At 40.0% G+C, this 14,558-nt stretch overlaps 1 protein-coding gene across 1 annotated transcript in view; it reads left to right on the top strand.

The window, feature by feature from the left end:
• The window catches only part of BIRC6 (baculoviral IAP repeat containing 6), a 414,467-nt gene that overhangs the window by 14,905 nt on the left and 385,004 nt on the right, over positions 1-14,558 (top strand). The window contains exons 4-9 of the mRNA XM_019526709.1: positions 4,210-4,347; positions 7,565-7,758; positions 10,145-10,256; positions 12,102-12,184; positions 12,918-13,140; positions 13,222-13,382. Of these exons, the coding sequence (XP_019382254.1) occupies positions 4,210-4,347; positions 7,565-7,758; positions 10,145-10,256; positions 12,102-12,184; positions 12,918-13,140; positions 13,222-13,382 (911 nt within the window). The remainder of the gene's footprint in view (positions 1-4,209; positions 4,348-7,564; positions 7,759-10,144; positions 10,257-12,101; positions 12,185-12,917; positions 13,141-13,221; positions 13,383-14,558) is intronic.

The raw sequence follows: 14,558 nt of genomic DNA, 5'->3' as shown, positions 1-14,558 counted from the left end.
AAGCTGTTTGAAACATTTAAGTATGTAATGACTCTATAGTAGGATAATTAAAACAAATTTACTGTCCTGAATGTCTAATGTAATAGTAGTTATTAAGTGGGATGACTTTTAAAAATTTAAATTACCTTAAGGCAGTAACTCTTTGTAATTATCCTCCACCAAAGCTTGCTAGAATATAGTTCCCCTGCTAACACACAAGGTACATAGCTCGTCTTTCTCTCTCTATCCTGTTGTGGTATTTCAAGAGAAATTTCTACAGTGATTGCTACAGGTAGGGACCCATTTCCAGCTTTGTCTTTTTCATCCAGGTATTTGCCTTCAGCAATCGTTTCAGAAACTGCAGTCTAGACTGTGTGGAGTTCTTGGATTACGATCCTTCTGGGATTACCAGAAAAATAAACAAAAAATAAATCTGCTGTTTGATGTATGCAGGTAACAGCAAGTATGGTAACCACTGAGTTCCACTTCCAAGAATCCTAACTAGCTATTATGTATTCTAGGGAAGACCATCGATATTATTTAAGGCGTGTCATATTAGCACAACATCTTCCACAAGTTTAGTAGGTGTTAAAAGCAAACAAAGATGTGTGTATATTGGAGTCTTGATATTAATACATGTGATGTTATCATAATGTTAACTAACGTGTTAAAATGTAGTCAAGAGATGGGCTGCAGCCAGTGAGGAAGACAAACTCTCAGGAGGAGGAGGTGATAAATCAGTAGGACATTTCTGATCTCAGGGTAAATTACGTGCTTGAGGGCAAGGGTATCTACAGTCATATGTAGCATGCTACATACAGTGCAAATACAAAATGCCAGTGTCAGGATCTGTATAATGCTTTATGGAGAGGGACTGGACCACACCAATGGGTGGTAGGGGAGTGGGGGATGCAATTGAAGTAAATCAGATAAACCCAGCTCTTACCAAGGCATTGCCTCTACAGAGAATTGAATATTGGGTGCATATTCTGAATCCAAGAATGTATGGCTAGTGTTCATTTTGCAACAAGTGATTTTCTTAGAAGGCGGAACAGTACTAACAACATTTTCTTAATGGTTGTCTCTGAGGAGCTTTTAGAGTCCCTCAGATGACTGCTTTCCATTTCAATTTTATGCACTGTATGCCTGCTAGGTGCTCCAAACAGGTTAAGGCCAAATATGAAGACTCTAGTCCATCATGCTTTTGTTCATGGGTTTTGCTCCCTTGTTTGTAGTGTCATCCATGATGTATCCCGATGCATGGCCATTTCAACCTCAATAAGACCATTCCTATGTCTGAACTGGAAATTCATAAGCTTTTGTGAGCAAAAGCTCACCAGAACTTCTGATTCAGTTAGTCTGTAAAGTGTATCTTTACCCTGCCTGACTTTAAACTAGCTTCTCTTTCCCCATCTCTCCCCAGGTTTAAAGCACTGGGTGTGGACTCTCTTCCAAAGATCAGAATAGCAACCCTTCTTTTTATAGGCTGCTGCTGGTAAAGGAATTTGGGTTGACAGTTCAGTAGGCACAGATTCTGGGAGTCTAGGGATTTATCAGCTAGGAATATGGAGGGAGAGCCACATTCAGTTATTACCTGTTGTTAGAGATAACAAACCCCAGAGAGCCTCAGTAAATTTTTGACAAGGTGGCCTGAATGTGAACTAGTCCATAAGGAATAATAATCCCATCACTGTGGGAAAGCCTAAGGAACTTAAATTGCAACTCTCCTTGTGTTCTCTTGTTTTCCTAAGCTTTCTCTAGTCGTCATCTTCATTGCATTATTTCTGGTAATAATATTCTGTACATCTTATGTCCATTTCCAGTAGGCCACTTATTCAGTTACAATACCGAGTTTATTGTTGCCTGTCTTTTCCTCCATAAATAGTCTTATAAAATCAGTTATATTATACATTGTTTAGTTATTTTTTTCAAGTACTCAGGATGTGTGAGGACTTCCAGAGATCTCTATTAACTGTTCCAGGGAACTCGGGGAAGATTAGCAGTGTTATCTTGGGGGCCTTTGTTGGTTTGCTTTCATTGCTTTTGTTCCGCAAACTGCAAGATACCATGTTCCTAACAGTGGCTAGCAGGCAGCAAATTGAACGTGCCCCACATGGCGTTCATTAGGAACCAGGACTCCCTCATGAATGGTCCTTTCAAGTCCAGTTTGCAGCAAGCACTTACTGCTTGGAAGTATTTACCACCCTCTTAGTTTGGGGATATGGAATACTGAACAAAAGATTGTTCAACTTGTAGCCTGCTTTAATTGCTCCTAGAAGATGCCCTGTGCATTATGGATAAAGTACATTTCCTGCCTCTAGGAACGTGGTACTTGTAAAGGTAACAGTGGGGAGAACCAAGAACAATGGAGAATGAGGTGATAAAATTTAAACAGCACAGACTTCATTGAGCATTTCTGGATGGCACTGATACTTTTTTTTAGCTTGTGATGTTAATCTGAAATAGTTTAACTATCCTCCAGGATGATCTGGGGCCCTAACATGTGCGGCAAGAAAAATCTTAGTAATTTTTTTAGACTAATTGCTGCTTCCATCCATGTAAATTTATCTGCTTCCCAGATTAGAACAGTGACAAACTGAACTGATCAATTGCTCGTGAAGCTCCAGGGGCTGATGCTGCCTTTGGTGCCTGCCTTTTGCCCTTGTAGCTAAGTTTCCTCCTCGAGGAGCCAGTGGGTGTGGCAGGCGAGGTGGTTCCTTACGTGTGTGGGATTTGGCTAATCAGTTGGACTGGCGTGACTGAGCTAGTCTCCAGAAGCTTTCCACACAGCAACATGAAGCATCCCAAACAAAGGGTAGTTATTAGTGAGGCTAGTTCCACCAGTTGGCCTTCAGTAATATCTTAGACAACTGATTATTCCAGGTAGGCTTTTGCTGTCAGAGATTATATCCATGGCTTGCTGCAGAAGAGAACTCAAGGGGTTAGTGTCATCCCTATTCATCTTTAGTATTCATGAAAAAACATGCTAGTGCAGTGGTGCTCAGCACTCTGGCTCCGCAGACTGGATAAGTGGTGCAGCACTGGTCCACGAGATGGATCCCTTGTGGAGTCGGCACACAGGGTTGGGCCTCACACTGTCTCCGCTCAGCTCTGCCCTGTTCATCCACTCTAGTGTGCATGTCCATGCTGTCTGGCCTTCTGAGCTCTCCACAGATCTGGAAATCTGGCAGCAGGGGAATGGCAGTTAATGCTGCTACTGCTCCCCTGTGGTCAAATTATTAAACCTGTAAGACAGGGTTGGGGAACTTTTTTTCTATGGGTCAGTGGCCCACAATAGGAAATATCAATCGTGGGCCACACACAAGTAAAAAGCAATTTTACTTGTGAAAAACTTGAGAGAAACGCACAACATTTTACTCACCTGCTTCTTTAGTGTGATGGCTGAGGTTGCTTTTCTTTGGGAGCTTTGTAATATCTGTGCTGTGCTGTGCTGTACTGTGCTGGATGACCGTGGCACATGGCCACGTGCAAGCTTCTCCTGGGGACTGGGGGGTAGCCACAGCCAGTCAGGGGGCAGCTACTGCAGCTATCCACCATGGCATGGTGCAGCAGCTGCTCCTCGCCTGGTTGCTGCTACCCCCATCCCCCGGAGGGGGAAGCTTGAATGCAGCAGCAGCCGCTGCTGCCACCACCCACACCACAGCTCCATGTGTGGCCAGTGCTCCAGGACCGGCTGTCCTACTTCTGATATATTTTTAAGATGTGTATGTATTTTTAAGAAGTGACGTATTTTTAAGTGCCGGATTTATGAGGTTATACTGTTCTTGCCACAGACTGTATTAAATTATGCCACGGGCCAGATCCAGCCTGCGAGCCGTAGGTTCCCCACCCCTGCTGTAGGGAATTCTGCCAGTCAGAACTGACCCGTGAGCTAGGGCTTGAGCACCCCTATGCTAGTGCATCATATCCTAAGTTGTCAGTCTCGTATGTTTGTTTTTTTAATTAAAAACATTGAAATACAAATTTGAGGTGTGATTTTTACCTTTCTGGTAGAGTGTTGAATTCCGTGGATGACTTTGATGGACAGAAGTAACAATTCATGCCACTTACTCCTGTTCAAAGTTTTACCAAAAGTGTATCTATGTTTAGATCTGGAATCCATCAAGCCAGGCCAAGTTTTATGTTTTCCAGAGCAGTGGAGTACGTTCTAATTCTCCAATTTAGCTGCTGAGGCTAAATGCTAATTTTATTTTTACACGTGTGTTTTAGGCTCAGCAACTGTTGTCTGCTTGTATGGAAAAGGTAGATGTCTCCAGCACAGAAGGATATGACTTGTTCATCACACAGCTAAAAGATGGTTTAAAAAATACCTCACATGAGACAGCAGCAAACCATAAAGTTGCAAAGGTAAGGAATTGCTTCTGGATTCTCTTAACAGGGTGATTCTGAAAAGGTGATGTTTGTACTTTCAATGTCTTATTAAATCATTTATTGCTTGTTAAAACAACTGTAATTCTTTGAAAAAATATTGTCCAACTTTCATTTTACTTGAATTCAAGATGACTTTGAATTCAGGACAACCCCCAATAATTAGGTTCTGTGTATGAAAAATGTATAATTTAGTTACCATTTAATTTATATAGAATCTAATTGTCAATTGTTGGAGAATCATGTTAATTTTTCCCCTCTCACCTTCCCCACCGCTGCAGGGGGCAGGTGCCTGTCCCCTACCTGCCCCTTTCTGCAGCCTCTGCCCTCTTCCTCCCTGCTGCCAAGCACAGCCCAGAGTTTGCATATGCTTTGTGCCTGGGAGAGAATGGGTTTGGAGCTGTACCTGACAGTAAGCAGTGGGGGAAGAGAGCAGAGGCCTGGGGTGGGGGAGTAGGTAGCGGTTGCAGCTCTGACTCTGGCCCAGAGTCCTCAAGTCCAAGATGAAGGGCTCCTATCCATATTGAAAGGTGGGTGAAACCTCATTATGGATTTGAGCAACTACGATGACTTGATTGAAGGCCATGATGAAGAATGCAATCATATACTTATTGCTATTTGTAATACATGCACTATATCCAGTAGCTAAAAGTAACTTTGACCTGTTTAACAGTTTATTCATTAAATCTTATTTCTATAAATATAAGAATCACAGGTTTGAGCTATATACTTCCATGTGCTAGTGCAGGATTTAGCTTAACAGGAGAAAGAGAGGCTTCTAGGTTTTGAACAAATAAACCCATAAAATAGGTACAGTAATACAGGGGTTGGTAACCTATGGTCCACGAGCTGGATCCAGCCCACGAACATGGAGCTTCAACTGTGGGCCTTTTTTTACGTTGTTGGAAGAATTACCTGCCCTCGCACATTCTTTTGCCTGAGGTGGGTCGTTCTGGCCTGCAGTTGGAAAAAATTGTTTACTGCTGTATTAATAAATGCCAGATTCATCATTCTAGGAGGATTGATAAAGATGACTATTTACTGATAGCCATATTTTCAACTGTTCATCAGAGATTTAGGCACTTGTGGATCATAGTTGTCCTTACCTTTAATCTGGCCTTGCATGCTAGAGCTTCTCTTAAATCTGCAATGTGTTTACGAGCTGCTAGATCCTTTTGCTAGGACCTGGGTACTTTACATGATTAGGCTTCTTTACTATCTCTCCCCCCCTTTGAAGACAAGGATTTGTGTGGGACCACTGAGGTGCTCCACCTGTTTGCTGAGGCTTTTGCTTGCAGGGTGCTGCTTCTCTGATCAGCTGTGTGGGGCTGCTGCTGATCCCCAGCAGACTGAAGAAGTGGATCTCTTAAACAAAAGCTCTACCAAACAGCTGAGTGGCTTGTCCTTAATTTAGCAACCCACTATGACTCAAGTAGCTTGTGTACCACCTGGATACAAATAACCTGGGTTCCTTAGTGCCACCTTAAACTGATGAACTATCTATCAATAGCAAACTTTATTGCGATCTACAGTGGGTATAGCTTTGGACGAGATGAATTGCACTTTAAAATAATCAGCCAAAATGTTAGCCATGCAAATCAATAGGGTTCCTGTGGCCCTTGAGGGCAAAAACAAATAATGTAATAGCGATAAATTCTGGTGATTGATTAACCATATTTTGCTATATTTGGAAGCAACTGGACAAATAGACTGAAGTATGTCAAGTCTCAATATCTGCATAAATTAAGCATTCATGTAGCATTCATAGGGTAAACTGGGGATCATAAAGTGCTCAGAGCTGTCAAAATAGAAAGCATATGGTAAATTAAGGAATGCAGTGCTTTTTAATGTGAGCCTTTTCATCCAGATTGTTTTGATAAGGGGTATGTTTGTAGTATACCACTTACCCTGCAGAACTGCAGCTTTTAATATGCTGCTCTTAAGAGTGCATTGGTAGGCTATGCTCAGTTGTGTCCTACAGCTTTTGAACACCAGCGTGATGATTAATGCTCAACGTCTACTGACAAATTACATTCAGATAGGAATGATCCTTAGTATGTGTTCATTAGTTCTTGCATGTGATGGTTTCCTTCCATGTGGCTTTTTTACATGCATGGGTAACTAAAGGTTTGGTGAGGTATTTTTCAGAATTCAATCAGTTGTCTGGTATATTCCCCTCCCCCCCGCAATTGTCCTTGTACATCCTAGCAGTTGCCTTATAAAGTCTGTGGGAGATTAAGCAGAATTTTAATGGAGTCTGGCTTTTAGAAGTATTCTGTCTCGGAGCTTGAGAACAGAACTCTAGTAACTCTAGAACAGAACTTTTTTCCTTGTAAGCATACGCAGAACTGCCACTATCAAGTGCAAGATAGAAGTTTAAATGTCCCAAGGAATCACTTAGTTGCATTTTGAATAGTTTTTGAATATACTAGTTAGTTACCCTTGATGTTACTGTAATACTCCTATTACTTTTAAACAAGGACACATTTATTAATTTAATGGCCTTCCTCATTTCTTTGCAGTGTTGAATATTCTATCAAATGCCAAAAATATGAATAAAGGATAGTCTGTTTTCATATTCTCAGCACCTCATTAAAAAAGTTAAATATCAGTTCCCCCTATTTGCAAACTATATTATGAACAAGTAACATATTAGTTGGCAAAAAAGTGCTTTTAAATAAACTGCACCAAATCTCTACAGAATTTCTGATTTTAAATTGTTCTTATAATTTTTCCCCATTATGGCTGAAGAAAAGTGTCTTTAATGAGAATTAAGTTCATGACAAGCTTTAAATTTTAAGCCCTAAGACATTAGGGTATAAAACAACGATTTTAGCTTTAAGTTGTCACTTGCATTTTTTGTGCTTATAATTGAAATAATTCAGTATTATATTTCACAGAAGCTCTGAATTGGGAATCTCTAGAAATCTCATTGCTGAGATTTGACAGGCATATGTAGAACAGAAGGATCAAGTTGCAGGCAGTGATAAATATACTTAGGTTTCCTAAATTATGATTAATCTGTTATATTAGCATTAAGATCCCAATATTTAAAATGTGCTTATTAAGCTCAAAACCAAGAATTAATATTCTTTTATTTTTGTTCATTTGCTAGGTGTGATATGGTGTAATACAAACTGTATCTTGTAATAACTTCCAAATAGCACTAATTGGATGCTTTTCTTTCTTAACTTAGTGGGCAACAGTTATGTTCCACCTTCCTCATCATGTATTGAAGTCTGTCGCCAGTGCCATTGTAAATGAACTTAAGAAGATAAATCAAAATATTGCTGCCTTACCTGTAGCATCCTCTGTGATGGATAGGTTGTCTTACCTCTTACCCAGTGCACGACCAGAACTTGGTGTGGGACCTGGTCGATCTGTGGACAGGTATGTTGAAACATGCAAGTAGGTAAATAAGGAATTTCTTATCTTTTGCTTTCATCAAGGTATTTTTTTATCATTTAGATTTTTTTAACAAAAGAAGTTGACTTAGACTAAGTTGGATACAAGAAAAGAGCAGATCTAGAAAATTTGTCAAAGTTACTTTAAGCATTTATGTATAATAATGTTAAAAGCTTCTTTTAAATGGTGCTTCTTTACAGTTATTATTTGTGCAGGAGTCTTGCTTCTTCTGAGTCTAGGCTCCTATGTGCAAGACTGGTTAAATTTCCCAACCCTTAAATTTTTGTGCCACCACCACAGAGGAGTATAAATGTTTACATACGCACTTTTTAGTCGCTTCCTTCCTTGTTACTACTGATAGTGGAAGGCTGTATCATCCTAGCAGCTATCACCCCATCTTTTCCTGCTTCCCAGTGCTGCTGCTGTTAAGGTAATAAATGAGACCTACTTACTGGTCAAAACTGGTATAGTGCTGAGTAATCTGGTATCTTCTGAAGCATTTCTGTACTGGCAGTATTTGGAGAAAAGTGTCAATACCAGTTCTTGGAGCACCCATATTTTTCCTTAGGTCTTCATCGAAGATTTGATTTGTCCACAGTCTGCTTCTGTTAATTCTTCCAGTTTCATAGTTGGAGTTTTCCTGGGTTCAGATTAATTTAGCTGTCCTTCTCTAAATAGTAGTTTATGTACTCTTCTGTAGCATGGCAAAGATCAGCTACATGACAAAAGTGTACCCCTGTGAAAATGCCGTGTGTTAAAAAAAACCCAAAACAGCTTTTTTGTATAAATACTGAAAATGCCCTAAACCCCTTTCACTGAGCTTAGAGAAAGGGAATAATTCTCAAATCCATGATTGTATAATTCCAGCACATTATTCAAAATGCTGTCTTATTGCATTATCACCAGTTATGTTTGTTAAGGTCAGTGTGTTGCATCGCAGTGCTCTTTTCTTTATCCAGAAACTTTAGATCTCAAACTAACACTCCTTTCCATCTCTGTGATAGACTGTGGTGGGCGACTGGTACCACTTTGGTCAGGGGGGGAATGTGCCCCCTCAGCAACCAGTCAGCGGCCGGGGCGGGGTCTGTCCTTGCTGACCAGGAAATGCCTGTGGTGCTTCATCCGGTGCTCCCAGTCCCTGGCTGGTGTTCACAGGGGGGGGGCACGGGCATTCCTACCTGCCCCATCCCCATCTGTCACCTAAGTGGGGAGCGCAACCTGTCAGGAGGTACACCAGGGCTCTCAAGGTGCACATGCACCCCCTACATGTCTCCGGTGCATTGTGGGATGAAATCTTGGATCGTTTGTATCCTGGACCAATTTATTATATAGTAATTTAAAACCCATGAGTTTGTATACTAAAGGAAGAAAGAAAAAGCAGTGGACATATGAAAAGATAAAGGTTTTATACCTCTGTATATGGCTGGTTTGCGGGCTGGATTGGGCCCTGGGGCCTGGCACCATCTGCTCCCGCCCCATGTGCCAGGATTAGGTCTTAAGGGCCTGGTGCCACCCCATCCTGCCACCCCATGTGCTGGGACTGGGTCTTGGGAACCTGGTACCATCCCCTACACAGATTTGGGTCCTGGGGGGCCTGGTACTACCTCCTCCCAGTGCCCCACATGTTGGGATTGGATCCCAGAGGCCTGGCGCTGCCTGAGCACTGGGGTTGGGCCCTGGGGCCTAGCCCTGCCTGCTTGGATCCAGCATCCCACCCAGAACCTGATGCTGTCCATGGGTCTGGACCTGTGGGGAGCCCCATGGGCTGATGACATGGTGCCAGGGCTAAATCTGGCATGCAGGCCAGGGCTTGAGTACTCCGGTTTTAAATAGACCTGGTATAGATTCAGAGTTAGAGGCTGAAATAAATGACCCTTTTGATACTATCATGTATATATTTCTATGTAGTGAATTAAAAAACTTAGCATTCAGTATTGCTTGTAGTAGGCAGAATGACACAGTGAGATTTTTTTTCAGATACTTTTATCTGCCATATGGTTATGTGGTCTAAATTTTAGTATCAAAGGAAAAATAATTTTGACAATGTTTAATAGTTATTTTTTTCAATCTGACTAAATTAAAGCGAAGTCTTTTCTGTTGCTCATTTTGAAACTCGGCCTATAGTATTGATTTTGATTATTTTAAGAAATAATTTGGAAAACTAAATAAGGAAATGTTCTTTAATTTTCATTCCCCACCATTGTCTTCTTGATGACTTTTAAAAAAGCAGACAGGAATTGCTTTGATTTTTTTTTTTTTTTTTTCCTAAATACTTTCTAAGCTATTTGTGGAGGTTTTCATGAGTTAATTTGTTTTTTTTTATCTTGGTTTTGAATGACATTTTATGGGTAACACCTTTTTTTGTTTTTAGATCGTTGATGTATAGTGAAGCTAACAGACGGGAGACATTCACCTCATGGCCTCATGTAGGGTATAGGTGGGCACAACCAGACCCAATGGCCCAGGCTGGGTTCTATCATCAGGTAAAAAGATCAGTTTCTGATACAAATACAGTCTCTAGGGGAAGGGATTATAATGCTTTTCAAAGCTCATTCTCTCCATATCTTGTCATTAGCCCCAGATCAAGAGAAAACATAACTTGTGTTTTGAAAATGTTGACCATCTTCAGGGAAGTCTCATGGTTTTTCAGTACACTGAGGATGCACTTTGAATTATTTTGAAGTCTGTTATTTTTTTCACTAGTCAGTGGATGATATTTGATTTGAGTTTAAATATTTAGCTCTTTTTAAATCCTGTACTGTTCCATCAAAGAATTTAGCCAAACCCAGTTTTATACTTAGTTTAATATCTTTTCAGCAATCTAATGATTTGAACAGTTTCTGTATAGTTGGAATCTTTTTCCTTCAGGAAGAGAAATTTAAATAAGGCAGAAAAAACAGTAAACTTGTTTCAGTTCTTTTTTATTATTATTCACTAAAGTACACTGGCTTACTTGGACTTAATGAAGTACCGTATTTACTTGCATATGCAAAACAAAAGTCCCCCCCCACCCCAATCAGTACTGGGGGGGAAAAAAGCCTGTCATCTTACATTTGCATACAAAGAAACTGCATTAAATACATTGCCTGCCTTGGGACTGCTACTAAAAGCAGCATGTGCTCAGTAATGGAAACCAACTATGAAGCTGATTAAATGCAGCCAACACTGAACATACCTATAAAACATATGGCCCATACTGGGCAAACATACAGATGAGAACCTACTGCAAGATAGATTAGTGCAGCCCATCTGAATAAGTTATACAGTAGTGCCAGTTGTGCTCAGTGTCCCTCAGTGCTGACTCTTTTCAAGTCAAGATTAGCCACTACATTGAATACATCGAGTAGCACCTTTATTTCCCGTTTCCAATGTTAAATGTCTGGCAAACATCACCAAACAGGGATCAGATAGTTTACCCAGAATTCCTCTGTCATCCCTTCTCTTAGCTGGTCACATGATTAGTGTGGCCCTGCCCTCCATAAAGTGGAGCCCGACCAGGTTGCCCTGCATCTCATCTGCATATAAATTTTTGGAGGATCCCAGAGCTCATGACAAGAACACCTGGTTCCAGTCATGAATGGGGAGTTTTGTGGTGGGTATCTGGAGTACACACATACTGAGCAGTGCTGAGCTGTGGGGTCACCATGACTTGAAACTGACATTGGTGGGTCCCCGCCTAGTGAACTATATAGTAAATCACGAACCTTTTTGACATTGGACTAATCTTGTGCATAATTTGTACGGTAAATGAGTAGATATGAAATTACGATCTAAAAGTGTATTTATGGAGTAGCTGTACTAAAATTTGCAGCAGTTTGAACAAAGGTAAAATGAAACGCACCAGTTCTGGATGAACCAAGTCTGTGGGTAACTGTAGTACTTCGCATACATGCTTTAATTTCAGATTTGCTTCTAACTTCCATGTGTTCAGAGAGAGCAGGGTCTGACAGTAAGGAGGGGGGGGTGTGGTTACAGGGAGAAGGAGTCAGGGGGGAGGGGGAAGGGGAGGAGAGGGCAAGGGTAAAATAAACCTGATGCCCCATTTTTTGCCATTGTTTAGCAGTGGGAGGGGGACAAATTCAAGGCAAACTTCCAATAATTAGGTTCTATATCTGCAATATTATAACACTTACATATATAGAATCTAATTATTGGGGGGTTGTCTTATATTCAGGTTCACCTTATATTCAAGTAAATACAGTAACCTTACATTTTTTTCCCTTAATGTGGTCTGTGTTCAAAGCATTTAGGGCTTTTTAATAATTAAAATATGAAACCGTTTCTTTTTAAAATATATCTGTACAAAACTGCTTTTTACCTTCTTGTAGCCTGCTTCATCAGGAGATGACAGAGCCATGTGTTTTACATGTAGTGTATGTTTGGTGTGCTGGGAGCCTACAGATGAACCTTGGTAAGTGTAAAGATTTGTGTGGTAATCTATTTTTTTCTGCCTTGGTTGTTGGATGAAAATATTAAGATAAAATGGTGAGGCTGGTAGATTTTATCTTAACTAGTATTTATGAAGCATTCTTGGCAATGGATTTTAAAAAAATCAGTGGTAGCTGCCCATACGCATGTCTTTACCCCATGGTAAGTGAAATTTTAAACCATGATAGTTTAGTCTCTTTCCTTAAGGGCTAGGTGACCTAACCCTTTTTATTCTGGTAGCAAATTATTTGTATTTCTATATCCTAATCCTTCACAAAGTAACTCTTATATTACAAGTGATGATAATGTACATACTCTAGAATGTATGCCTACTCTTCTTAATAGCATCAAGTTGCTTGCTCTTTCAAGGGTAGTAGCCAATCTGATCATAAATTTATAGTTACTTCTGTTAACAGTATTGAATGTAGCTCTCCGGTGCTGAAATACATTAAGGATCATTAAGCAGTTAAAGCACAAGTGCTTTTTATACAAGGTAGTTGAGAGACCATTGCAGTCTGGAGTCCTTGACTATGAAATATTTTTATGCTCATATAAAACGGTTTCAGTCTAGCATAATTTAACTTTATTTTCTCCAAACTGAAATACCATATATGATAGTATCTTTATAAAAACGGACTGTATGATAGTTGCTATTCTGTTGAAACTTGCTGCTATGAGAATTCAGTCTTTTGATGGCTTGTTTTTAATTCATGAAGGTCAGAACATGAGAGACATTCCCCAAACTGCCCGTTTGTCAAAGGTGAGCACACGCAGAATGTACCCCTCTCAGTCACACTGGCAACAAGTCCTGCACAGTTTCCTTGCACGGATGGCACTGACAGAATAGCTTGCTTTGGATCTGGAAGCTGCCCTCACTTTTTAGCTGCTGCAACAAAGCGAGGAAAAATCTGCATATGGGATGTTTCCAAACTGATGAAGGTACTTACTAACTTTACTGATTTCTTTAATAATTATGTTAAATTTAAAACCGCATACATCTCTACATTTTTGTTTGCTTAGGTTCACTTAAAGTTTGAGATCAATGCATATGATCCAGCAATCGTGCAACAGCTTATGTTGTCAGGAGAACAGAGCTCAGGGGTTGACTCAAGGAGACCAACACTAGCATGGCTAGAAGATTCCTCTAGCTGCTCAGATATACCAAAATTAGAAGGAGACAGGTATGCTAACCTACAGAATTTTAAAACAAATGCTTTAAAATGTTTCATTTCAGGTAGTGTGTTCAAAATGCCTTTTTGTTAAAATGTGGGAGACCTTGATTCATCATTTGCTTTTATCTGGAGATGGGTACATTGTGGAGTAGAGAAGTTTATGTATTCCCAGGGATATAAAAACTTGGCTTAAATCTAAGCTGGTGGATGCTGGGGGTTTTTACTGAGAAGCTGCTGTTTTACCCCCACATTATTTAAGTACACTTTAATAATCTATTTTTTTAGTTTGTTCATTTTTACCTTGTGGCTAAGCAGGAATACCAAATCTTATTTTGCTCTATGCAATAAATACATTATTGGGGTTTACTGGAATATTGAGAAGCACAAAGCCTAGGTCTTCATTTTAATCATGTAGATAAATGGTTTTAAGTGTTTTAATAATTTTTAAATCAAATTAAGTTACTTAAGAACTACTGGAAGTTGCATTACCATGGCTCCGATTTCTCAGACTACTTGTGCCTCATTGTGAAAGCTACGGAAGTTCTAATAAGTGTGTGTCCACAAATTTACTAGCTAATTCAAAAAGTAAATGTATGTATGAGAGGTGCTTTACAAAGAGACTTCTTGGGATAAGTTACTGGGGTTTACTGGAGTAAAGCCTAGCAATGCCGTAGGGAAAATAAAGTTCTGTATTCCAGAAGTAGTGCTAATATGTTAGATGCTGTGATTCTGCCTACAGACATGACAGTGGGCAAAGGAAAGAGAGGTATTGACAAATCTGTATTCACAGTATGTGTGTTTCTGTTGTTTTGCTGTTTTGTTGTATACAGTTCTCATTGCTGTATTGAAAATTCGTTGTTGGCATGTGAGATAGTGGTATTGTTGGAAAGATAAGAAAGCAGGTGCTCAGAGATTATTTTTAAGGAATCTTTTGTCACCTTTCTAGCCTTTCTCATTAAATTGAAGGGAATGGAGAATGCTAGTATACATAGAAGCAGAAACCCTTTTTGGCATACTTACACATCCTCAGAGTGCATGTCCCCCAGGAGAGCTGACACCTACTATAAGAGTGCAAAGCCCAGCAGACACCACCTGTTAATAGTTGCTGGAAGGAAAATCCAACTTCTAATTCTGTTTTGGAGAGTTCTGAGCTCTGCATATAGTCTAAAGAGTTGATCGAACATA

The sequence above is a fragment of the Gavialis gangeticus genome, unplaced genomic scaffold (assembly GCF_001723915.1).
Source record: "Gavialis gangeticus isolate Ggan-Ray unplaced genomic scaffold, GavGan_comp1, whole genome shotgun sequence".
Lineage (NCBI taxonomy): Eukaryota > Metazoa > Chordata > Crocodylia > Gavialidae > Gavialis > Gavialis gangeticus.
Note: the sequence above shows the minus strand (reverse complement) of the source record. Positions and strands in the feature narration are given on the sequence as shown.